The sequence below is a fragment of the Talpa europaea genome (genome assembly GCF_964194135.1).
Source record: "Talpa europaea genome assembly, chromosome: 11".
Classification (NCBI taxonomy): Eukaryota; Metazoa; Chordata; class Mammalia; order Eulipotyphla; family Talpidae; genus Talpa; species Talpa europaea.
In genome coordinates this window covers 72601804-72627553 of record NC_140078.1, presented here as the reverse complement: position 1 = coordinate 72627553, position 25750 = coordinate 72601804, and the positions used below count along the sequence as shown (strand labels likewise).

The 25750-nt window shown below is 47.2% G+C and overlaps 1 protein-coding gene across 1 annotated transcript in view; it reads right to left on the bottom strand.

Annotated features, from left to right (window-relative positions):
* The window catches only part of CCDC12 (coiled-coil domain containing 12), a gene marked incomplete at its 3' end in the record, with an annotated part of 46793 nt that extends 21904 nt beyond the window's left edge, over positions 1 to 24889 (bottom strand). Inside the window, exon 1 of the mRNA XM_084246758.1 lies at positions 24791 to 24889. Within this exon, the coding sequence (XP_084102884.1) occupies positions 24791 to 24886 (96 nt within the window). The 5' untranslated portion in view covers positions 24887 to 24889. The remainder of the gene's footprint in view (positions 1 to 24790) is intronic.
* Positions 24890 to 25750: the final 861 nt, after the last annotated feature.

Here is a 25750-nt window from a genome sequence, read left to right as displayed (position 1 = left end):
CAAAGATCCAGTGTCTATCAAGGTATCCTCAGCAGGGGAAAAGAGGGTCCACTTCCCAGCAGAGGCCAGATTGGTCCCACCATCGATAACCCATCTCCAGGCTGAGACAACAACATACCAGGCTCATCACATGGCCCTGCATGTGGCATAGGTACGTGGGGAAGTAGCACCAAGCCAAGTCTGGCCCTATTCTTGCCACAAATGCACTTGGGAAGGCAGCCACGATCAAAGGAGGAAGAAGAAGATCCCTCCAGCAGGTAAGCAGACACCTAGCCTCACAGAACAGGGTGGGGACTCAGGATTCCAGAGGTCAGTGACCAGACACACACAGGCCACATGTGAAAAAAGTGCATTTTCGGAGGATTCTTCAGATTCTCAAGGGGGCAGTGACCCAGAAGAGGAAAAGGAAGGTGTCAACAATAGGATGGGGAAAAGGGAAGTACTGCGGGTGACATGTGAGGCGTCTGAGAGGTTCTCCAAAGGAAGTACTACCTGTCCTGAATCTTAAAGGCTGCGTGGGAGCAGGGGGTAGAAAGGGGGAGGGCAGCAGAGGGAGCAAGAGCACAGGGAGTGTGCCCAAGCTTCAGAGGGCAACCCCACCCCCACCCCCGCCCAGTGCTTCCAAGGACAGAAGTCCTTGGAAAGTCATGCTGAGAGCAGGGTGAAGACCTGTCCCTTTCCTTCACAGGCAGCCAGTCTAGAACAGCCATGGAATGCTCCAGACTCCCACCAGTCCCTCCCTCCCCTGAGGAGGCACTGCAGCTTGGAGGAAATCCTGGGCAGCAGGACTAGATGGACAGACAGCAGGTAAATCCTGACTCCACGGTTGATCAGCAGTGGGAACACAGGCAACCTGCAGGGCCTCTGAGGCTCTGCTTCCTCCCCTGTTAAAGCGGGGCTGGTGCCACTTCGGCAGGGCATCCAAGGATTAAACAAGCTAACTTGGGTCCACAGTCTGGAGTAGATGGCAGGGTCACCTACCACAGGAAATAGCCTGCTGGCATCCTGGGGTGTTCTGAGTCCTGCTGTCCATCAGTGACCGCCCTGACTTGAACCCTGGCTCTTGCTGCTTCCTCCTGGGAAACCAGATGGTCCCTCTGTTCTCAAGCCCCCAACTCTGTCCTGATCCCCCTCCCAAGAAACCAAGAAAGTAGTTAGCCAGTTGAGTTCTGAGAAGCACAACACATTGAACAGGTACCCAGGACCCAGGCGCAGATCCAGACCTGGAAATGGAAGGCTCAATACTGTTAACAAGCAGCAGAGACACATCTACATCTGGTATCTCTTCTGTGCAGGGAGGCATTAGCCTTTTCTGATAGTGCTTCCTTATTCTTGTGAAGTTTCTGTAGATGACAAACTTAATTTTTAAAATGACCCTCAAATTAAGAATTCCCTCAGGGATGAATGACAAGAGGCCTGAAGCTGGAAAAACAGGCACCACATCTGTGGGGCATCCCCAGAGAAACCTGCATTCTGGACCCACCACAAAACTCCAAGGCAGCTATAAGAGCTGGGGGGCAGGGGAAGTCTCAGCATTTTCTTCTGGCTATGCAGGTCGAAGGTTACACCCACTTTTAAGCACAAGGGTGGTTCTTCCCAGGCAGGTCCTCTAATGATAACTCAAATTTTGACTGTCAGTGTCTTCCCTCCTAGACTGGAAGCTCAGAGAGGCCTGTCCATCATTGTCCCCCCAGCACCTGGCACCTAACAGCAGGTGCGACCAACTGTGAATAAATGAATAACAGGGAGACAGGAAATAATCTTTCAAGGTTGGTACCGCTTCTCCTTTTCAGATGAGAAAAATGGAGGTCAGTGCAATGAAGTAACCCACCCAGAATCACACAGCTCAGGGATGCCAGATCCACAGGGTAGGAGGCGCCTAAACCGAGGCCACTTCCCTGTAAACTCAGCCTTTTACTCTGGTCCTGTTCCAGTGCCCACCCCAAATACACGGATGGTGGCTGACATTTCTCCCTGGTGTCATTTCAGACAGACATGACCAATCATCAGGAGACCCAGATATGACCGTTTCTGGGTCAGGAGCTCAAATTCCGGAAAAGAGATAAAAGATCGACACACACAGAGGTGTTTTTAAAGCTGTTTCTCATAATAGGAAGAACTGGAACTTTGACGAGAGTCAAACCATGGCACAGTCAGATCCCAGATAGTCACTGAAACAGCACCGTCGGCGAGAACACAATAGGGCCCCACACACAACCAGTGCGGCACTGCACGTACCATGGCCAAAGCCTTCACAGGCTCACACCACCACTGTGGGAAGTAGGTTTTCCATTTCCTTTAACTGTGTTGTCAAACTGATTTGATAACAAAATGATTTTAAGGTAAATGGGGCCAGAAGAACCCAGCTGCCCGTGGCGCACTGTCCTGACCATACTCTCACTGGAAACGGGCTCCCCTGGCCTTTACCTGGCTCGACGGGAAAGTAGGAAACTGACTGACCCTCAGACCTCCTATAGCCCAGCCAAGGCCTAGTGCCATTCTAAAGCTTAAAATGAAAACAAAAGCCCCAGTTTTGCTGGGGGTGAGGAGGGCAGACAGGTCTGTACACACAAGCGTCCCTCTGCAACACGGACCGGGCCAGGAGCCAAACCAGCGGATGCACTGGAAGCCCACTATGCTCCAGTCAGACAGACATTTTCCCCATTCAGGGCGAAAACTTCAGGTAAGAAACTATTTGACGGTGAAGAGACAAGGTTACCCTACACCACCATTTCCCTTTTTATTTTTGCTTTTCTCCAAAAAGCAGAACTCACAGCCACTAGGACTTCTCCACCAAGCTAAGCTCACAGATGGAGCAAGAGCCAGCGATTTCCAAAGGCAAATAATCAGGTCCATGAAGCTTGGAAGCCCTCTTCCCTGGTAAAAGAAACCCCTTTTGACAGTAGGGGGATGGCTCGGAACCCCCTTTTCATCATTTTCATCATAATCAGGGTCATCAGGCTCGGGTACCCAAGTTGTCAGTTGTGGGGAATGAAATAGTCACCCAGAATCTGGGCCTGAGGACATGCAGCTGCTGTCTGGCCCTCTCCAGAGCCATCAGGCTGTAAAGCAAATAGGCTTCCCCTCTGCACATGAACTCTGGCTGGTGGGTGGTATTTTGAGACTGCAAACAGGAGGAAGGAGGGGGCTTATCGTGTGTTCACCATCCTTGGATCTGATGGAACAGCAAGCAAGGGCCTGAAAGCTTCGGTGAGCCACCCCTGAAAATGACACCCTTCTACCTTCCACATACCCTGGGCACATGTGTCTACTGACACCAATGCTGGGCTCCCAAAACAGGTCCCTGGCAGCCACCAACAGGACCGCATCAGGGCTCCTGTTATCCACATCACACGGCTGGGTTATTTAAAGTTTGAGACTAACTAAACACGCAGCTCTTTTCCCTGTGGAGAACCCCAGTCCAGGCCTGAACAAGAGATTTTTGGAAACTTTATTATCTTAAGAGACTTCACACATGGTGAAATTCATCTTGCTGGTAGTACTTCAGCCTTCAGTCCTTTAAATTAACTCCTAGAATCTTCTCAAAAGGCGAGTCTGCTTTGCCCTGAGGAAAATCTCACCTGAGCCAACTCCCAAATCCATGTACCTGTCCACTTGCTTCATTTCTTCATTTAAATATTTACTGAGTGACTCTGAGTCTTGTCTTCTAGCACACAAAAAGGTGACTAAGACATGAGTGCTGCTCCAGGGAGGTGAAGGGCAGGTGGGAGGGGAGGCAGACAGACAAATGGACAGTTACCACACAATGTGTCCACAGTGAGTTCTGTGAGTTCCCCGGAATACCAGAATGTGAAGGGCCAGGTGACTAACAGCTGGGAAGAGGAAACTTGAGTTCACCAGGGAAAGCAGAGGACCAGCAGGCTGCCCAGAGAGGGCAGAGAGAACATTCATGCAGAGCAGGCAGGGCAGGGAGTGCTGGAGAAATTGGAAGGTACAGGTGTGCTGAGTTGAACCCAGGGTCCCTGGACAGGGCAGAGACTCTGAAGGTGCACTGGGGCAGCGGGAATGAGGAACCAGCTTGGGGAGCCTGTCCAGTGGGCCACAGATTATCCCACAAAATTTGAGAGCTGGATGCAGCAAAAGGTGGAGGACAGGGAAGGAGCTGGTAACAATGTGATTAGAATGTTATTTATAAAGCACATTCAGAAAGGACCAGAAAGAAAAGGAAAAGGGTCAGTAGTTGACGCAAGAAAAAACAGGTCAGATATGGGTCAAGAGAGACACCTTCTTATGCCCAGGATGGCAGATGGCAGCTGTCTGAGTCTGTCTGGAGGGAGAGTCCTCCAGCTGCACCGTGCCATGCAGTGCTGCAGGCCCACCATGTCACTCTCCTCACTCAGGGCCCCTGGCGCCATGATTACCCTGGGGTCAGGAATCATTATCCCATCTAAAAGATATGGTTCAATTTTTGCACACAACACTAATGATAAAGGACTGATCACAAAAATCTACAAAGAGCTGATGAGACTCAACAAAAACAAAGAAAATAATTCAGTCAAAAAATGGGCAGAAGAGCTAAAAAGAAACTTCTCTGAAGAGGAAATGCAAATGGCCAACAGGCATATGAAAAAATGTTCAACATCCCTTGTAATCAGGGAAATGCAAATCAAAACTACCATGAGATACCATCTCACACCAGTGAGAATGGCACATACTAAAAAAACTAGCAACAACAAATGTTGGCGAGGATGTGGAGAAAAAGGAACTCTCCTGCACTGTTGGCGGGAGTGCAAACTGGTCCAACCACTATGGAGAGCTGTGTGGAGATTTCTTGACCTACTAAACACAGAGCTTCCATATTGTTAGGGGGAAAAGGATGTCCTAAAGCTAATTCCATACAGGCTTTGTGGACTCCACCCCCACCCCAGGCCAAAGCCAAAGACACTGGGAACTCCAAATCCCATCACCACCAAAGGGAAGGTAGCTGGGACCTGAGGGTAGGGTTAAGCAGCCAGGTTGATATAAAAGGCAGACACGTGGGCTTTGGGGGATCCCCATTTTGGCTCTCCGCCAGCTCGCAGCATCCGGCCAGCTCTGAGAGTGACTTTGGGTTTCCAGGTCTTCGGGTCAGGTAGGATGCATTAAAGACTTTATTTCTCTATTTTCTCCCTGAGTTGTACATTTTCCTTATTTCCTTTTCCCTTGTACATAAACCTTTTATTAACCTTTTGTGTGTGCCTGTAGTGGAGTATTCATAAGTCCCTTTTAAGCGTGCGGGTGAGGACCCACAACCAGGAACCCGTTCAATATCGGGGCTGCTCTATAACAATATGATCCAGCAATTCCACTCCTAGGTATTTACCCAAAGGACACAGAAACATCAATTCCAAAGAGCACCTGCACCCCTATGTTTATAGCAGCACTGTTTACAATAGCTAAGCTTTGGAAACAACCCAAATGCCCAAAAATAGATGACTGGATCAAGAAGATGTGGTACATATATACCATGGAACATTACTCAGCAATCAAAAAAGATAAACACATGCAATTTGCAGCAACATGGATGGCACTGGAAGGGATCATGCTCAGCGAAATAAGCCAGAAAGAAAAAGAAAAATACCGGATCGTCTCACTCATAGCAGGAATCTAGAAAACTTAAATAAGGGACCAGGAAAATGAATAACTATAAGAAAGAAAATATTAAAATCAACAAACAACTATGAACCAGAGACACTCTATGGGGTGTAGGGGGTGAGGAAAGGAGGGATTGGGGTCAAAATAAGGGGGTTGTAATTGCAGGGGAATATAAAAATAAAATTTTAATTAAAAAATAATATAGATAATAAATAAATATAAAATAAAAGATAAGGTTCAGAAGAAGTTGGGAACTTACTCAATGGCTCAGAGTTAATAAAAGATCAGTCAGCATTTAAACTGAGGTTTTCCACTTCCTGCACAAAGCCAGGGAAGTGTGACCATGTCCATCCTTAGACCAAATAAGAAAAGTTAGGGATGCAAAGGCCTCAGATATCATCTGGTACAGGATGAACTAGATCCCTTGGCCCAAGGAATGTGTTATAAATAGAACTTAACAAATCAAGTTCTTCCAGAATAAGACCTGGGAATCTGAATGTTCCAAGAGCCTGCCCATTCCCAGGTCATGATTCTACCACAAGGCCCAACTGAGGAGCCTCTCAGACCCATCCTTTCCATTACAGAGGCAACCTGGTGGGGAAGTGATCTGCATGAGGCTGCAGCAAGCAGCCTATGGGACTACTGTGGTCACCGGATAGGCTCCAGACACAGAGCCCAGGATGAGAAGAAACACAGATAAATCACCCATACAACACACAAGCCTGGAGGGTCACCAGAGATCCAGGTAAAGTGTGCAGCAAGAGGAGGGCAGAAGCAAGGGTTAGCCCTTAGATCTCTTGACTTGTAGTGGCTGGTCAGTCTACTTAATCACACAGCCTGGACCCATGCAGAAAGGTGAGCTCCCAAGAACTTGAGTTCCCAAATCATTCCATGGACTTGACAGCATCTGGTGCCTCCCTGTCTTGAAAGACTCCCCCTTGAGTCTTGCAGCAGGAAGAGCCAGCCATTCTACAGAAACTGAACGTGCCGCACACTCAGCTTCCCAGCCTGGGGGAACAGGCAGCAGCCCAGACTTCTCTCTGGCTGCAGCTGCACAAGACTGAGCTTGGGACTGCCTGCGTCTAGTACTTGAAGGAAGTAGTGATTTCCTCAAAAAGGCATTTTTCCTGTGAAATATGGGACCTGTCTTGGAGGTATGCAGCCTGAAAGACAAATAAACCAAGCAGCTAGTATAGATTTTGAGTGCTTGCAACTAAGTACTCTGGCTCCATAGGACCACCTATATCAATAACCTAGTAACAGAGCACAGCACATTGTCATTTCATTCAATATCACTTCATTTTAACTTTGATAAGAAAAAAAAAAACAATCCAATGCTTGACAAAACAATGCTAGGCAAGGACCTGCTTTGGCTAAATGTCCTTTCCCTTAAAGTCACAGTTTCTAAGAACCTACAGAGAACTCAAAGAGAGGAATTACTGTGTGCAGCACTTTAAGGGCTCAAAGTTTCTTAGGTTCCACAACTCAGCTATCTACAGGGGGACCCACTTTGGGACCTGCTGGGATGCCCATTTTACAAATGGAGAAGCTGGGCTCAGGATGTAAAGTATTCTATAAACCTGGTCCCAGCACCCTGCACACAAAGTCCCTCACAAATGCCAATCACACATGTAAGCAAGCCAAGGTGCTTAGCCGCCTGGGGTCCACTGCCTCATCCCTCCATCCCAACATGAAGACAGGGGCAGACATGAAATGTACAAGGTCACAACGTTGGCACCCGAGTTGGAAGAGCAAACTCTTTATAAGTCAATTCCCAAGCAAATGAGAGGTTTACAGAGCAACAACGTGCCGAAGTTCCTCGGAGACTAGAAGCTATTTTAACCTCTGATCAGCTGCTTTTCGCAGTGTCACAATTCGAGCAGAAGTAAAGGTAAGACAGTTGTCTCCTTTCTGGTGTGATCTACAAGTGATAAAATCCTAATTAAAACCAAATTTAAACTACAAGTCAGAACTGGCACATTTATTTGCAGGGGGAAATATTGCTTCGACAACTTTAATCCTCACCTACACATATTTCCTTTGGAAACAAAGTGTATTTTTTTTAAACCATATGCTCAGCTGAAAGAAGATTGTGAAGGCAGAACCATAGCAAGAAGCAACCCCTGATGCTAACAAGACTTGTGCTGTGGGACCTCTCAGAGCCACACTTTCCTCTACTGCAGAGGGGTGTTACATGAGGGACCACTTGGATGTGAATGTGTGGCACTGTGGTTGACACAGAGTAAGTCCTAGAACTGCAGGCACCATCATGGTAATGCTATTGGAGCCCACAGTCTCTCCTGGCCCCTCAAAGAGAGATCCACAAAATTCCACTGGCAAGTGCTACCCATTTCCCCCACCTCATTGCCAAAATGGGTCTCAGAACAACAAAGTCCTGTGAGCATGCCTCTTCCCTCAGCTCACCCATATCAGCCACCAGTGTCATCAGAGGAAGATCCAGTCTACGCCCTTGAGCTGACCACGGTTAGAAGGCAGACCCTATAGGCAAGCGGAAAACGTGAGTCCAACTCAAAAAGAGCTAGCTACAGTGTGCAGAGATTTGGTGGGTCCCCAAATTCAAACCTCTCCTAGGCCGCCTGCTCAGCTCCTGCCTCCTCCTCTTCTTATCCCATGCCTTCAGGGTCACCCCTCCATGCCTCCTCCACTCAATCCCTCAAGAGATTTCTCATCTCCTCCAGCAGGCCATGCTCTACCTTGAGAATTATGCAGCCTGGGACAGAGTGTCCAAATGGGAACTGACCCATAAGCCAATGAATGAGCTAAATCAGGGTAAGGGTATTCACACTGGGCTCAGAAGTCCCCTCCCTCCATGCAGCCTAATGTGTGCAAGGGTCAGCCCCACCCCCCCCAACCCTGCAGCAAACCCTCCCTCTGTGATGTTCACAGCTGTGAGCCATCCCCCCAGCCTACAGGAGCACCCACAGACACCCCCCCCCCCCGGTCTACAGCAGCACCCACAGACCGCATGAGAACTGCTGGCACGCGAGACAGTTGACCCACTGGGCCAGGCCCAGATGCTCCTTGCTTGGGGTAAGAGCAGGTCTTGTTGACTCTGTTCCCCAAGTCATTCAGAGAGCCTGCACAAACTGTGAGTGGCTGCCAGGGCTCAGTAACTTACTTCTGCCCAAAAAGCTTAGCACTCACTCTCACTCCCTAAAGAGACACAACCCATCTGAGTCATGAACTCCCAGACCAGGATAGGAAAGTTCTGCTTTCACCAGCTGACTTCCTCCTTCTTTTCCCAGGTATAAAATACATAAGTGTGCTTTCTTTAGGATTCAAATTACCCTGCAAGAAATCCAGTAGTACTCTGGTTCCCTGCCCTGAACACAATGTGTATGTGTGTGTGGCGGGGGTGGGTGTGCTGCCCTTGTAAGGACAAATATTTTCTGCTCCAGCCGCTCACATTTTCTCTAGACAGAGCAGCTCTTTAGAGTCCAGAATCAAAATAGCCCTGGAGTGTGGATTTTACTCCCTACAGGGTGTCGTTACCACAGCAACTGTTTTTCCTCTTGGAATTCTTTCAAGTGTACAAGTTGTTGCTTCCCTCCAAAACAAAACCGAGAAGCCAGGGCACCCAGGATTAAGGAAAGGGCCTTGGAGGGAGGAGGTCCACACATGACCGAGTTACATCAAGCTCTGCTATGGGGTTTCCCAGATCTCTGCCATAGTTTAGAAATGACCAGTCTCACACTCCCAGCTGCTCTGTGTGTGTGTGTGTGTGTCTAGGGGGGATGGGGTTCAGGGTGTGGGTATGGGGGGAGTATACTTGTGGGACGGTGGGGGGATGTATTCTGGAAGGTATATGAGATGAGGGTAGGCATGGGTTGGGGTATGGAGTTGGTGGTGGGTTATGAGGAGTGCTGTCTGGGGTGTGTGGGAAAGGGCTAGGGAAGTGTATGGAGGTATAGGATGCACTGTCTGTAGAGAAGTAGGTTGTGTGTGTATATGCACTTGAGGGGAATTGGGGGTAGATGGGGGAATCTGGGGAAAGTATGTAAGTGTGGGCTGAGGGGAGATATTCCTCAGTATCCTGTGAGGAAACACAGGATCCATCTTTCCCTGAAACAAGAATACAGATTGCATTTCAATTCTTTATTACAGTTCTTAGTACCACAGATCAACCAAATCCTGGTTCAAATGTCTGCAGGAATCAATTTAAAATACAGCCCAAGTTTCAAACAACAGACCTAGAAACAGTTTTCTGAAGCAATTTATGTCAGCATGATAACAGTGTCAATGGCAGGACTAGGCAATTTTATGGGCCTGACTCATAAGTCTCTGCCCTCCCTGGGAATCCACAGTAAGTTCTCCAGTTCGCAAAGTCTAACAGCTCATTGCCACAGGACACAGCATACCCTGCACAGTTTCCTGGGGTACCCAGGAAAGGGCTGAACGCTCTGCTAAAATAAGTTTCGTCCCACCCATCAAGAAGCTGCCTGCCTATTGAGGGGCTAGCATGAAGTGGAACTTAGCAAAAACATTGAGGTCTATTACTATGAAAACCATGATTATTGTCAAGATATTATGGGAGGTTAGCAGCATTATCAAGGATACTGCATGCCAACCATTCATAAGGAAATGGCCAAATAATAAATAGTGCTAAGTCACTGATATCTATATTGCAGGAGGAGGGAATTGTGACCCCTACTTCAGAGCATACAAAAATAAACAAATTCTGATGGCTGGGGATTTAAACACAAAAGGAAATACAATAAAACTTCTAGACTATAACACAAGAGATTATCATCACCTATGAGGATATGATAATTTCCTTAACCAACAAAAAGTATTTACTAGAAAAAAATGGATAAACTGGACTATGTTAAAATTAAGAGAGTCTATGCACTAAAGAATGTAATTAATACTTTCATAAGTCAAGGTCTAGAGGGAAAGAAGAGGTAGTCACTATATATATATACAGAACAGTGGACTCACCCAGTATTCCAATAAAGAATTCCATGAAATCAATATGGAAAAGTCAGGCATCCAATATAAAAGGAGAGGGAAAATTAACTTCACATAAACATACGAAAAGATACTCAATGTCAACAGTTAGGAAGGAAATGCAAATTTAAACCTCAAAGGGGTACCAGCATGGCTAACCTCAAAAGGTCTAATCATACAGAGTGTTGAAGAGGAATTCTCCTAGACTGTTGATGAGTGTGTAAAATGGTGGTCATGATGGAAAACTGTTTCTACATATACCAGGATGAACTCTCCAGAGATATCCAGCAGATATATATGCACATATGTTCACCAAGACATACAAAACTGGGACTATCAATTCAATCCAGAATAGCTCCAGTCTGATAATCTGGAGAGGAATGGATAAATCCATGGAATTATCCACAGCTTAATGAATTAATGCGGCCCCTCGTGGTGCAAGGGGTTAACTCTCAGCACTATGAAGCTGTCTGCAGCCACTGTAGCACCAAGTCAATCCCCAGCCAGGAAGCTAACTCACAAGGCGCAGCAGACCTCTCCTATCTTGCCTGCTGTTCCCCTCAACAGTGTATTTCAGTCATTCCACCTGTTGTTTCTCACTCTGTCTCTGGTGAATCCTCTCACCACCACCAGCACCCTCTCACACCTCTGGCCTACACCTCAGCTCTTGTATGCATAAATAATACATCTTAAAAAAAAATGAATTAATGCTACACACAACAGCTCACAAACATAATAATGAATGAAAGAAGCCAGATACAAGATTATGTATTATGTGGCTCCATTTATATAAGGGTCAAAGTTAGAATAGCCAACCTGTGGCAGCAGGAGTCCTGAGTGATTTATGCTAGGGCTGCAAGCACGTGGGTGGAAGCAGCAGTGGATTCTGGGATGCTACCATGCTCTTGATTTGAGTGACAGATGACAAGGCTGCGTTCACCCAATGAAAGTTATTGATGGGGCTTCCATGGTGGCGCAAGGGTTAAGATGCAACCTATGAAGCGATCCGCAGCCACTGCAGCACGAGTTCAATTCCTGGCCGGCCAGGGAGAAACCCACATGGCGGGGTGGGACAGACCTCTCCTGTCTCGCCCACTGCTCCCCTCAGCAGTGTACTTCAGTCTATCTGCCTGTTTCGTTCCCTGCTCTGTCTCTGGTGAATCCTCTCACCCCCTACATCTCTGGCCTGTACCCCAATTCTTGTATAAAAATAAATCTTAAAAAGTTATTGAGCTGATCTGTGTATTTTTCTCTGTGTATAGAATACTTGAGTTATAAAGTTTTAAAAAAAGAAAAAAACAAGTCTGTTTAGAAACCAAAAAAAAAAAAAAAAATCTAAATAGAAGACTAATTCTATTTAGAGGATTGTGAGAAACAAGTCGTCCAAAGAAAGAAATATTCAAGGGCCCCCAAGCCCACCCAGAAGACAGCCATTTGGACACTAGAAGGGAAGTAACTACTATACCCTCTAGTGCCTTCCAGGTTCTAGGAGATGGCAAACAACTGAGGAATTCACCATCAAGGTCACACAAATTCTTCTGTTGCAAAATCAACACAAAGATTAAAAACCAGCTTGAATTTCAAGATTCCTTTGCTTTCCAATTCCCTGTCCCTCCCGTAGGAGAGGCCTTACAAATACCTGGTTCCACCCTGTAATGCCACAGAATCACCCAAAGGGTAACTGAAGCCAGAACTGTGTCAGTGATGGAGAAGAAAGAGGAACCATCTCTTGTTGCCTCCTGTTTAGAGCTCCTTATGCTACATGAGGCTGCCTCTACTACCACAGGTGAGATAAACAGTGAAGGATCCAGAACAGGCATGGGTCTGCCTTGGGAAGGCGTGACTTCCAAGGGAAACTTGGAAAGATGCTCATCCCTCATCCAGGTTGGTAGTTTCTTCCAATATCAGATCAAGCTGACTTCCTCCTTTTCACTGCCAAACCCCTCCCTGCACAGCTCCCAGGGGGAGGAGGAACCAATTCCACACCACAGGGAGAACATCAGTGACCTCAGTCATGAAGTGGTGGGCTCCCTGGTGCCCATTTCCAGGGTCAAATTGTTAGGGGGAAATGATGTCCTGAGATAATCCCATGCAGGCTTTGTGGACCCCACCCCCACTCCAGACTAAAGCCATCAAGACATTGGGTAAGACAAATTCCATCACCACCAAGGGGAAGGTGGCTGGGACCTGAGGGTGGAGTTGGGCAGCCAGGTTGGATATAAAAACCAGACACGAGGGCCTTGGGGTCTCTCGCTATCGCTCGCCTCCTGGCTTCAAGGCTCCTGGCTGGCGGCCAGCTCTCAGAGCGCCATTTTGGGATTCCTGATCGGCGGATCGGGTAGGACGCATTTAAAACTTTGTCTCCCACTTTTCTCCCAGAGCTGTACATTTCCTCATTTCCCCTTCCCTTGTAAATAAACCTTTTATTAACCTTTCACGTGTGCCTGCAGTAGAGCATTAATAAGTCCTTTTAAGCGCGCAGGTGAGGACCCACAGTCAGGCACCCCGTTTTGTATTGGGGTTGTTCTACAACAGTTTGGCGCCCAACGTGGTTTCCAAGTTACACCCACCAAGGGATAAGCCCCTATGAGGCTGTGCATGGTCCCTTGCCCTCTGCATCTCAGTTGTGACAGCTTGCTAATCAGGGGTTCTCACCAGGGATAAAACAAAGAGTATAGCGGAAAGAATAAATGTGCATTGCACACTTCTCTTTTCTCAACTCCCTCTGCACTCAGTCACACTTCATCATCATGCCGGAAGGCAGGGCTTACTGTGACTGAAGAAGCATAAGCGCTGGGACATGAAGGAGTTTATCTATCTTCTGGTACCAGAGTTTGGGGGGAGGGGGTGTAAAGCAAGGTGGCAGAAGCAATCTGTCCAGGCAACCCCTGGTACAGGGAACTCAGAGAGAAACCACCAGCCTGACTCAGAGACTGCATTCAGATCACCAGCCAGTAGCCCGCAGAGGCAGAGGGAAGGGGGCAGGAAGCCACCAGCCCAAAGAGTAAAGGCACAAGGCATTGCCTCAGCCTGGAACTACCTCTCCTGAGAAGATAGTGGGTCACATGGTTGAGTCAAGAAAAAGAATTGGAAAGGAAGGGCAATTCACTGGAAGGCTGTGGCTACCATGCTTCTCTCTAACTCGGCTGGCCCTTGGGCACCTTCCCCTCCCACACATACTTCTCTCAAACAGCTGAATCAACTTTACCTTATCCTGACCAAACCCATACTTGGCTTCACTCAGCCCCAATGCCCACCCCAGGTTTCCACTGCTGAATCCTTCCAAATCCCCCCCTCACACACACACGGACAAGCCTCACAGCACAAATTTATCTCCTGATCCTGTCTGTACTGCCCAAACTGTGTCCCTGGAGGACCTCATCTAGCCCCAGGACTTCAAATCCTACCCAACAAGCATCCACGCAGTCCAGAGACTGTCTGACAGTCTCTCCACTTAGATGGCTTATAGTCATCTTAGAACTATGTGACCAAAACCAGGCTCCCGATTTCCCCCTCAAAACCACTCTCCCCTGGATTGGTCATCTCCAGAACAGGCGCAGCCACCTCCACCCAGCTGGCCCATCCCCACAGTTCATCTGTCAGGACATAACCCTGTCAGTCTGTCGAGCACCACTGCCTCATACCTGAGTTACCGCACAGCAGCCAACTACCTCCACACAGTCAGGGCAGGGCACGGCAGTGAGGCTTCTGATGGCTCCTTAAAATGATGGCATCCTTAAAATGAGGTCCAGCTTCAGTAGCACCTGCCTCCCAGGCCCCCTACTTTCATACCCACCCTGACCTCCAGCCCTTCACTACTCTCTGACCACAGGGATTTCTCCTGCCCCTCAAGTAAGTCAAAGGTAATTCTCCACTCAGCTTGAAATGCTCTTCCCTAAGATCTTAGCACTCACACACCGCCCCCCCAAAAAGATTCACAGCCTAGAGCAGCTTGGAAGCACCTCCCCACCCCAGCCCTCACAAGTTCCTGACATTAGCTTCCCTATCTATGTGGATACTGTCTACCCTCCTCCCACCAAAGTCCCTTAAGGAAGGGAGGCAGTCTTGTTCACAGCTGGATGCCCATAGCCTAGCACACAGCTGGTGCTCAATCAATACCTGTCTGGCAGCTGGATGCAGAGTTCCTGCAGCAAGGAAGGGCAGCTGAGGCTCCAGGGGAAGGAGGCGCTCTACTTCCAGTGATGGAATGTCAAGGGAGTGATAAGAGATTTCTAGGAAAATGAATCATCTGGAAAGCTAAAAATGCATGGACTTCTAGGGTCTACACCAAGACAGGAAAACTGGGGGGAGGGGGAGAGCTGAGGACAAACTAGAAACTACCTCCTCAAGTGATCCTGGTGTGCAGGTAGGTCTGAGAGCCTCTGATTGATCCAGCATAGACAAGTCAAGGACCTCAGAAGGGATTTCTCAACCCAAAGTTTCAGCGCTGGCTCAACCACAGGTGTCTGTGTCAGGAGCCCAAATCTCCCACCACAGACTTTTCCCTCCCACTGGCTCTGAGAGAAGAGCTCAGTCGTTAGGAAGTCTGGGGACTACCCACCCCAGAGCTACAGCTCTGAAGATCTGTTTTCTCATTAACTTAACACTTTGCGCTAAGAATGAATTCCACTTTCAAAGAATTAGGGCTAGGTGGAATAAAGCCCGGAGGACCATAAGGACATCTTCTTAGCTTCCGTCGGAAACAAGGCCAGCTTCATCCACTGCCACCCAGGAGAGAGGGCTGGAGGACCACCCCAGTGTCCCTACTTCCAAGAGGGCAAGTGAGAAAGCACAGACATCATGTTTATAAAAGGCGAGCGTGTGAGACCTTTAGCTTGACACTTCAGACTTTCTCACTCCCACTGATGCGGTCAGAAGGGTAGCGAGGCCCAGAGTTTTAAAAATCTGCTCTGGGTCCTGTTTTGAATGGAGCTAAGATTTAAACCAGATCCATCTGACACCAAAGCGCATGCTTTCCATAGGCCACTCAGCAACCACCAGGCAGTCTGATGGCAATTTCTGTGGGTGCCAGGAAGGAGACCCCTTCGTGGGGGGCTACTTGTTCCCAAATACCTGCAGTGAGGGATGGAGAGGGCTACAGCACCTGGGCTTACAGGGTCATCTAGGGTCAGCAATATCCCAAGGCCACAACAGGAGGGTCCTTCTGGCCTGGGGATTCTGGTCTATTAAACAGGGAAAAACCAACACCCTCCTCAGAGAGTTCCTTCAGGGATGGAAGAAGTTGTGAGGTTCCCACCACAAACTGCCATATAAATGTTGTGGCTGTCAACCTGCAAAAAGCTGTCAACACAGGCCTCCTGTTACCTCAACCGACTAAGCAACCAGGCTGTTGGCCTTGAGGACGTGTGGCCATATGGGGTTAGGCCCCTGAGGGATAGGCAGGCCATGGACAAGAAGTCTGATTCCTCACCCAGCACACTCCCCACTCCACCGCCCTCTCCCTATCCTTTTCTGTCCCATCCCCAACACTTGCTAGCTCCTCCCTCCAGCACCCTCTTCCATTCTCACCCCACATTGGTCAGGGGTCCACCGTGTGGCACCCAAGTCAGAAAGTTCCAATGTGCTTATCTGTACCTTGGCAATGCTCCCACTCTGCACACCATGTGTTTCTTGAGTGTGCAGATCACAACTACACTCTGAATCATCATCTCCAGAAGAGACATCTGCTGAAGACACCCTTGTCTTTGAAGAACAACAACTTCAAAGCCTTGGCCCCAACTCGAGGCTCCCCAAGGTTGATCTGAGGGTCATCTGGTTTTCCACCTACCCTCTCCTTAGCGCTCAAGAAATGGGAGTTGAGGAGCCTGACACTGTCCTGCTGGATAACTATAGAGGGATGCCACAGAGCATCACCTACACAGCCTTGAACAGTTTATCTACACACCAGTAAATGGGGCTTCGGGATGAGCATCAAGAAATGAACTACACTTAAGTGTAGTTCAAAATGATATAGAAAATTATTGCCAGGGCCTCCCCAGTGGCACAGCAGGTTGAGCACAGTGCTGTGAAGCTGTCCGCAGCCTCTGCAGTGCAGGTTCGATCCCAGCCGGCTGGCGAGAATCCCACATGGCGCAGCAGACCTCTCCTGCCTCACCCACTGCTCCCCTCCCGTCATCTCCCTCCTCTCATCATCTGCCTGTTCTGCTCTCTGCTCTGTCTCTGGTGAAACCTCTCACCCTCCCACGCCTCTGGCCTGTACCCCAGCTCTTGTATAAAAATAAATAAATAAATCTTTAAAAAAAGAAAAGAAAAGAAAATTATGACCAGCTGCCTTCCCGAAACCCTGGCTCTTGCAGAACTTGGCCACCAGAGCACCCAGCAGTACTTTCAGACTTCACCCCTGCCCCAATCTCTGCCAAGCAGTTGCTTGCTGTGAAACCCTCTGGTGCATCCACTACTGTCCCCTCTGAGTCCCTGAATGAACTGCTCCCCTGGAAGAACCCTTTCCAGACCTCAATACTCCCTTCCCAGTCTTACGTCATGGCTCTGCTCAAGCACCACTCTGCCTTCCCACAAAGTCTCCCCACCCAGACTATTTTCCCAGGAAATGAACCCCAGTGGTACAACCTAATAGCACACGTAATTTTCCCACCTGTCAACCTGGGCCAGCAGACTTGCTGAATGCAGCTTCAGGCACTGATGCACCCTATATAAAATCCCCTCCCAAGGGGGTCTCTAATGGGTTGGAATCCTGGAGTCCCTTATTCTCCATGAACCTGGTGACTCAAGCACCTCCGAAGGCCTTACTCCTTCACAAATCAGTTGCATGGGGTGGGCTAACAAGGAAGTCCTCTGTAAAACTGACAATCTGCCTAACTATAACTGAGCTTTATTGCTAAATAATGTGCAGAAACCTTACGACCCCAGTCTCATCTCTGTCACCATCTCAAGACTGTTCTTCCATAATACCACTCAACTATGAGTCTACAGTCTGGTGTGTGTGTGTGGGTGGGGGAAGATAAAAATATAAGGGAAGTCAACCCCACACCTAAAACCGAGATGCCCCCATACAGTGGACACAATAAAGGGTCTACCACGAGGTGCCAAGGGACCAGCAAAGAGCCATCCCTAAGGGGCAAAGAGGCACTCTCCTTTGACAGGGGCAGGCTGAGAAAATGCTGCACCCTGGAATCTACCCTGTAGGAGGACTGACCCAAAAGCGGGGAGCTACTTCCTCCCAGAGGGAGGAGACTCCTTGCTTCCTGTTGGCAGTGCACAGGCTATGCTTCCTCCTGGTCCCACTACTTACAGGTCCCACAAGGAGCAAACAACCATGGGCTGGAAAATTAATTCAATTTTAGAACTGTAATAGAAATGTCACTTAAGAACTGGAGATTAAATATGATATTAAAAGCACAAGTCGGGCCTTGATGGTGGTGCAGGGGTTAAAGTCTCATCAAACTATTGCCAGCTATCAAACTATTGCCAGCTATCAAACTATTGCCAGCCACCATGACATAAGTTCAATCCCCAGGCAGGGAGCTAACCCACATGGCACAGCAGACCTCTCCTGTCTCACCTGCTGCTTATTTCAGTAGATCTGCCTATTCTGCTCCCCAGTCTGTCTCTGGTGAATCCTCTCACACACACCCCGTCCCCACACCTCTGGCCTACACCTCAGTTCTTGTGTGCATAAAAAAATAAATCTTTAAAAGTAAATAAAAAATAGAGACACCGGTGAAAAAAATAGATAACCTGGACGTCATCAAAAGTTAGAAACTTATATGTATCAAAGGACAAAGGACACCATGAAAATGGTAAAGAAGTATTTGCAAATCCCATATCTGATAACAATTTAATATTGAAAAGAGTTGAAGAATTACAACAGAAAGACAACCTGATTTAAAAATAAGCACTGGACATGAATAGTTATTTCTTTAAAGAACTAATATGCATGGCAAATAAATACATGAAAAGATATTCAGTAGCACTTCTAATCACTAGAGAAATACAAGTCAAAAACCACAATGACATAACACCTCACAACTTCTAAGATAGTCATCACTTTTTTTTTTTTTTTAAGGAAAATGGTGTTGGAAAGGCTATAAAGAAATTAGAACTCTAATACAATTCTCTGTGGCACAACTTGAGGATTCCTCAAAAAGTTAAACACAGAATCACTGTGTTGCCCATCAATTCCACTCCTTACATATAAATTCAAAAGAAATGAAAACAGGGACTCCAACAGATTCTTATACTCCAAAAAGTAGATCAATAGCAGCATTAGTCAAAAGAGCAAAAGGTGGGGCCTCCCTGGTGGTGCAAAGGGTTAAGCACCACACTATGAAGCAATCTTCAGCCTCTGCAGGACGAGTTCGATCCCCACATGGCACAGCAGACCTCTCCTGTCTCACCCGCTGCTCCCCTCCACAGTGTATTTCAGTAGATCTGCCTGTTCTGCTCCCCACTCTGTCTCTGGTAAATCCTCTTACCGCCCCACCCCACCTCCGCCCCACCCCACCTCCGCCCCACCCCACCTCCACATCTCTGGCCTTGTATGCATGCTTGTATGCATCTCAGCTCTTGTATGCATAAATAAATAAATCTTAAAAAAAAAAAATAGAGCAAAAGGTGTCCATCAACATATGAATGAATAAATCAAATGTAGTAGGAACATATATATAATGGGTATCATTCAGCCTTAAGTATCATTCAGCCTTAAAAAGTGAAATTCTGATACATGCTACAATATGAACCTTTAAAATTTATGCTTTGCTAAGACAAACTGAACACTTACATGAGGTACACCAGAAGGCAAACTCATGGAGGCTAAGCAGATTAGAGGTTACAAGGGGATGGGTAAGAAACGACTAGGGACCTACTGTTTCAAGGATGCAGAGTTTCTATCTGGGGTGATGAAAAGTTTTGGAAATAGTGGTGACAGCTACGCAACAATGTCAATATACCTAATGCCACTGAAAAATGGTAAAGATAGTTTACCATAATAAAATAAATGTAAACAAAAGAACTGAGTCAATACAGCTACATGCGTGGACATGAACGGGAAGGAAGGCCAGAACCAAGACACAGAGGGGATGAAGAAACAGACCTGTGGGCAATGTGGACTTGGGGCCGATACTCTTTTCCCACTGTTATTTTCTTGAGCAGGTAAACCAAAAAAAATGAAAAGATATCAGCAAGTATGCAGTGAGGTTTCTCAATCCATGCCCACCCTGCATCTGGGCAACCTGTCCAAGTCATAAGAGACTCTCTACCCCTAACCCCAACACTCACCTAGGCTACCTAGTTATGTGACCTTGGGTAAAACACCTCACATTTATTGCCTCAATGTGTCCATCTATTTTAACCTTCCTCCTTCCTTCTTAGGAGTGTCATGGAGACCAGATAAGATAAACCAGGCAGGAGGTATCATTAAGCATGGAAAACACTGTTGTCTCCCATACAGAAACTAAATCAATAGAGCTACAGAGACTAAGGCAGCACCATGTACTCCCGGCTTCTTTCCCTTTCTCAACAGCACCATCTCCATCTAACACTACATATATTTTGTTTTTGTTTTTTTTTTAAACACTTTATTTATGTATGTATATAAGAACTGGGGTGTAGGCCAGAGGTGCAGGAGGGTGAGAAGATTCACCAGAGAGAGAGTGGGGAACAGAACAGGCAGACTGACTGAAATACACTACTGAGGGGAGCAGCAGGTGAGACAGGAGAGGTCTGCTGTGCCATGTGGGTTAGCTCCCTGGCCAGGGATCGAACTCATATCATCGTGGCTCGTGATAGCTTGATAGCGCTGAGAAGTTAACCCCTGCACCACCAGGGAGGCTCACTACATGTATTTTGCTTCGCTGTCTTCCCAGCTTAAATGAAAGCCGCTTGGGGCAGAAACTTCTGTCTGCTTTGCTCACTACTCTACCCTCAGTGCCTGAATGACAGGCATACAGTAGATGCTCAGTATACTCTACTGAAGGAATTGCCAGTTTCAATAACCCATTCTGACAAAGTCAAATAACACTTGGCTAATTACCTGTCGCTGATCCACCATTAACAGCACTACCTGGTTAATGAAGAGTGAAAATATTCTAACTTCTCCTTTCCAAGTACTCAATACTTAAAAGGACTAGACAGAGTTGCAAATTAGGAGCTCCTGGAAGGGCATACCAGGAAAGGGAAAAAGCTTCCACAGAATCAAGAATGTGACTTCACAATAACTTGTTTCTTAAAAAGAATGCAAGGAAACTTTGAAGGCCAGAAAGCTCTCAATTCCAAGACAGAAGCCATGTGATTTCCAAATGCACAGTTTTCAGAAATGTATTCACAGCCAAAAGTGTTCTGAAACCAAAATTGTAGGGATTAAACCCAATTAAAGTAGCAATCAGTATCCAACAAATTGGCTAACCTAGGTGAAACAAATCCCTAGAAACACAATGTACCTAAACTGACTCATGGAGAAATAAAAAATCTGAACAAACCTATAAATGACAAGGAAACTAAACAAGTAATCAAAAACTTCCCAACAAAGACAATCCCAGGGTCAGATGCCTTCACTGGTTAATTCTATAAAACATTTAAAGAAGAATTAACAACAATCCTTTTCAACTTCTTCCCAAAAAACTGAAAAGGAGGGTCTCCCTGGTGGTGCAAGGGGTTAAGTCTCAGCACTATAAAGCTATCACCAGCCACTCAGCACAAATTCCATCCCTGGCCAGGAAGCTAACCAACATGGCACAGCAGACTTCTGTCAACCTGCCTGTTCTGCTGCCCACTCTGTCTCTGGTGAATCCTCTCACCCCCCTGCACTTCTGGTTACACCCTAGCTCTTGTATGCATAAATAAATTGAAAAAAAAGTTGAAAAGGAGGGAATACTTGCTAACTTGCTAACTGTTCTATGACATCTGCATTACCCTAGTACCAAGTGAAAGAAAGACACAGCAAAAAAAAAAAAAAAACCCAAACCCAAACCAATATCTCTTATGAATATTTATACAAAAATCCTTAACAAAATACTATCTAAATACATTCTGCAACACATTAAATTCTGCACACTAAATTCTGCAACACATTAAAAGGTTTAAACACCAGGGCCTCCCCGGTGGCGCAGCGGTTGAGCACTGGGTTGCGAAGCTGCCCGCAGCCTCTGCAGCGCCGGTTCGATCCCCGGCTGCTCCCCGGCCACCTTCGGAAGAGGGTCCCACATGGCGCGCAGACCTCTCCTGCCGCCCGCTGCTCCCCTCAGCAGTGTATTTCGTCAGTCTGCCTGTTCTGTTCCCCGCTCTGGCTCCGGTGAAATCTCTCACCCTCCCGTGCTTCTGACTGTACCCAGTGCTTATATAAATAAATAAATAAATAAAATCTTTAAAAAAAAAAAAGGTTTAAACACCAGGTCACAATGGAGTTTATTTCTGGTATGCAAGGATGATTCAACATACAGAAATCAATACATACTACAATAGAATGAAGGAGGGGGGAAACATGATCATTTCAATAGATGAAGAAAAAGCATGTGACAAAAGTTCTCCATGATGAAAACATACAAACTAAGAAGAGAAGGAAACTTCCTCACACGATAAAGGTCATAGTGGCGATCACACTTAATGGTGAAAACCTGAAAGCTTTTCCCCTCAGATCAGGAGCAAAACAAGGAGACCTCCTTTCACCACTTCTATTCAACATGGTACTGAAAGTTCTAGCTAGAGTAATTAGGCAAGAGAAGAAATAAAATGCATTCAAACCAGAATGGAAGAAGTAAATTTGTGACTATTTGCTAATGGGGTTTTGTCTATCCAAAGTCCCAAAAAGTCAACCAAAAAAACTGTTGAAGCTAATTAACAATTTCAGTAAAGTTACAGGATACAAAATCAACATACAGAAATCAGTTCCAGTCCTTTACACTAATGAAGCATCTGAAACAGAAATAAAGTTGCCCCATTCACAATAGCATCAAAAACAATAAAACACCTAGGAAAAAATTTAACTAAGTACAAGAGCTCTACAATGAAAACTGTAAGAATATGGTGAAAGAAATAAAAAAAGACACAAATGGACAGATCTCTTATAATCATAGATTAAAAGAATGAATGGGCCTCCCTGGTGGCGCAGGGATGAAACACAGCGCTATCAAGCTATCGCCAGCCACTGCAGCACCAGTTCAATCCCCTGCTAGGGAGCTAACCCACATAGCACAGAAGACCTCTCCTGTCTCGCCTGCTACTCCCCTCAGCAGTGTATTTCAGTCAGTCTGCCTGTTCTGTTCCCCCCTCTGTCTATGGTGAATCCTCTCACCCCCCAAACCTCTGGCTTACACCCCAGTTCTTGTATGCATAAATAAATAAATCTTTAAAAAATAAAAGAATGAATATTATTAAAGTGTCCATATCAAATTTTAAGAAACAATAATACAGAGAGATACTGTGTACCCTATATCTAATTCCCCTCAGGGGGAGCATAGTTCAGAACTCTATAGAATAGCTCAGCTTGAACACTGATGTTAAGACATTCAAAGTACAGACATTTCCATCACCACAAGGGTAGAGGAAAATAACTATCAGGCATATTTTCAGTCCACGGAGAGAATCCCTCTTTAAAGGCAGGTTTTCCTGATGGCCTAGGGCATTCTCCCCATGGCAATGGGTCCTGAGGATAGTATCTTATCCTTTGTATTCTAACTGCAAACCCAGTTCTAATAATCTGGGTCCTAAATCCAAGCCAACAGTGCAGGTTGACTATCAACTGTTTGAAAAGCTGATGCTTGAGCTAGATCATGCAGTTTGTGGGATAACTGTCTCAGGGGCCAACGGATTGCCAACAGAAGCAGAAGCCAATGTGGCTAGCTCAATTGCTTCCTCTTTCACTTTCCCACAGATGGTCACTGAGAAGGAAAACAGGGGTCAGGCTGAGAAGCCTAAATTTTTAAATTATTTATTTATTTATTTTTTTTAAAAAGATTTATTTATTTATTTTATACAAGCATTGGGTACAGTCAGAAGCATGGGAACGTGAGAGAATTCACCAGAGTCAGAGCGGAGAGCAGAGCAGGCAGACTGACAAAGTACACTGCTGAGGGGAGCAGCGGGCGGCAGGAGAGGTCTGCGCGCCATGCGGGACCCTCCTCCGGTGGCCGGGAAGCAGCCGGGAATGGAACCGGCACCGCAGAGGCTGCGGGCAGCTTCGCAACCCAGCGCTCAACCGCTGCGCCACCGGGGAGGCCCAATTTTTAAATTTTTTAAAATTTGGAAAGTGGAGTTCCTGTTTTCTATTCCCTGAAGACCTGGATATTTAATATCCTTTGCATTTTGTAGAGAAAGTCTATAGAAAGAGGACAGAGTTTTTTCATCCATTCCAACAATAGCAGAACCAACAACCTCTGCCCTCTGTAGTCTCTAGGGCTCTGTCATACAGAATATCCTGTTAGATCTCAAAATAACCCAGTGAGAATGAATATTAAATGGCTGTTAACTTCCACTGGAGGCATGAAGAAACCGGGGCTTCCCGAGATGAAGCAATTTGGCCTAAGTCCCACAGCCCCAGGAGGCAAAGCCCGGGTTTACACACAGTTAGTGAACTTGAGAGTTCTCCTTCCACTTCAATTATTGTGGGTAGCGAACAGCAGAAATGGAATTAGACCACTTTGATGTCAAACAACAGAAGGAAAAAAATGTTTCCAAGTTTGGCAATTAATAGGACTAGATAGCCCATCCAGAGACGCAGCCTGGGAAACTAAGCGTCCAAATGGATCTTCCCTTTTGAATTTTTGTGCTCAGTAATTCCTGCTGCGCACCCAGTACAGAGTCGCAGGCTGTCCAGCTCCAGGCACGCTGATGGACAGGGAGGGTGGCCAGATTCAAGGGATTTCACCAGGGGCGGAAGACAAGATGGGTCACAGTGAAATGGCAGTTTCGGCGTTCAGACGCGAACAAATCAAGCCTAAACCAAGAAGTATCTGAAACCGTAAGTGGCTCTGGGGTCCCACAGGTGCACCTACAACCTAACAGAGCCAAAACGCCTGCGACGCGCTGACCACTACGCCACCCAAGCGGCGCATGCGCGAAGCCTGCAGCTGCGCTAGAAAATTCCCACGCCTGCTAGTACCAAACCAGGGGCGGACGCCGAGGATCCACGCAAGAGCCAGCTGATGCGCATGCGCGCCCTCAGCGGACGCCTGTCAGTAGTCCTCTGCTCTCTCGTCCAAGTTCTAAACCCGAAAGCGGGCTAATTTAGCCATGGCCCTCACCCCGCATTCCTCACCTTGCGCCCGGTCTTCTCACGAAGGGCCTTCAGGCGTTCTTTTCGCCTCAAAGCTTCTTCTTCCAGCCGGCCCACGCCGGCCGCAGTAGCCGCCATCTTGCCCGCGGGCCCCCCTCCTCTCTGGGCCTGCAACGCGCAGGCCCAAGGAGGGCAAGAACTTCTTGCAGCCAATCCCAGGGCAAGAATGAGAGAGTGAACGTCCTGAAAACCAATCAATGCTGAGCTGCTGTAGGAGACCCCCCCCCCGCCATCTTCCTCCTCGGTCTATCGGTGGAGGAGAGTAGGGAGGGTTGGCAAAGGAAAACGCTGTAAGACTCGATTAATCCAAAGCCAATTAAAGAGAAAGCAACAAGTGCAATCAGACCTAAGAGAAGGAGGATAGATCTCGTCGATCGTTTTGGTTTTCCCTAAGAGCTAAGCACAGCTAACTCCATGCTGGCCACTTGGAATGCCCTGACATATCCCTGCCTTCCCACTTGATCTGCTTCTTCAAGAATCAGATAACTTTTAAGAAGCCTTCCCTGGCTCTCCACTTCGACCTTAGCCTAAAAAAATCTGCCTCTCCCTGTTCAGCTATCACTGGCTCCCTGGATGCACTTGTCTGTGTGCCCCCAGGCCCTTCTGTGTCCACTCTTAGCTCAGACAAATGCTGCACAATATGGGACTTGGCTGGATGGCCATTTCCTTCCGTATTCATGGATGGTCCATTCCAATCCCCGACTCCCCCTTAAGAGGCAAAATACCTACAGTCAAACTACCTAAACTGCAGAAATGACCCCAACCTGAGCCTAATGGGCCCCAAGGAACCCCCTCAGGTTGGTTCCTGAGAAAGAAGCTGAGAGTTGGTTTGGCCTCTACAGCAGCAGATGGCCATGAAGTGCACCGTTCCCTGGCAGGAGCTGACAGGGTCTGATTTCCTACTTAATCAGTATGCCCTGATAAGCAAAGGCCTACTTTGGC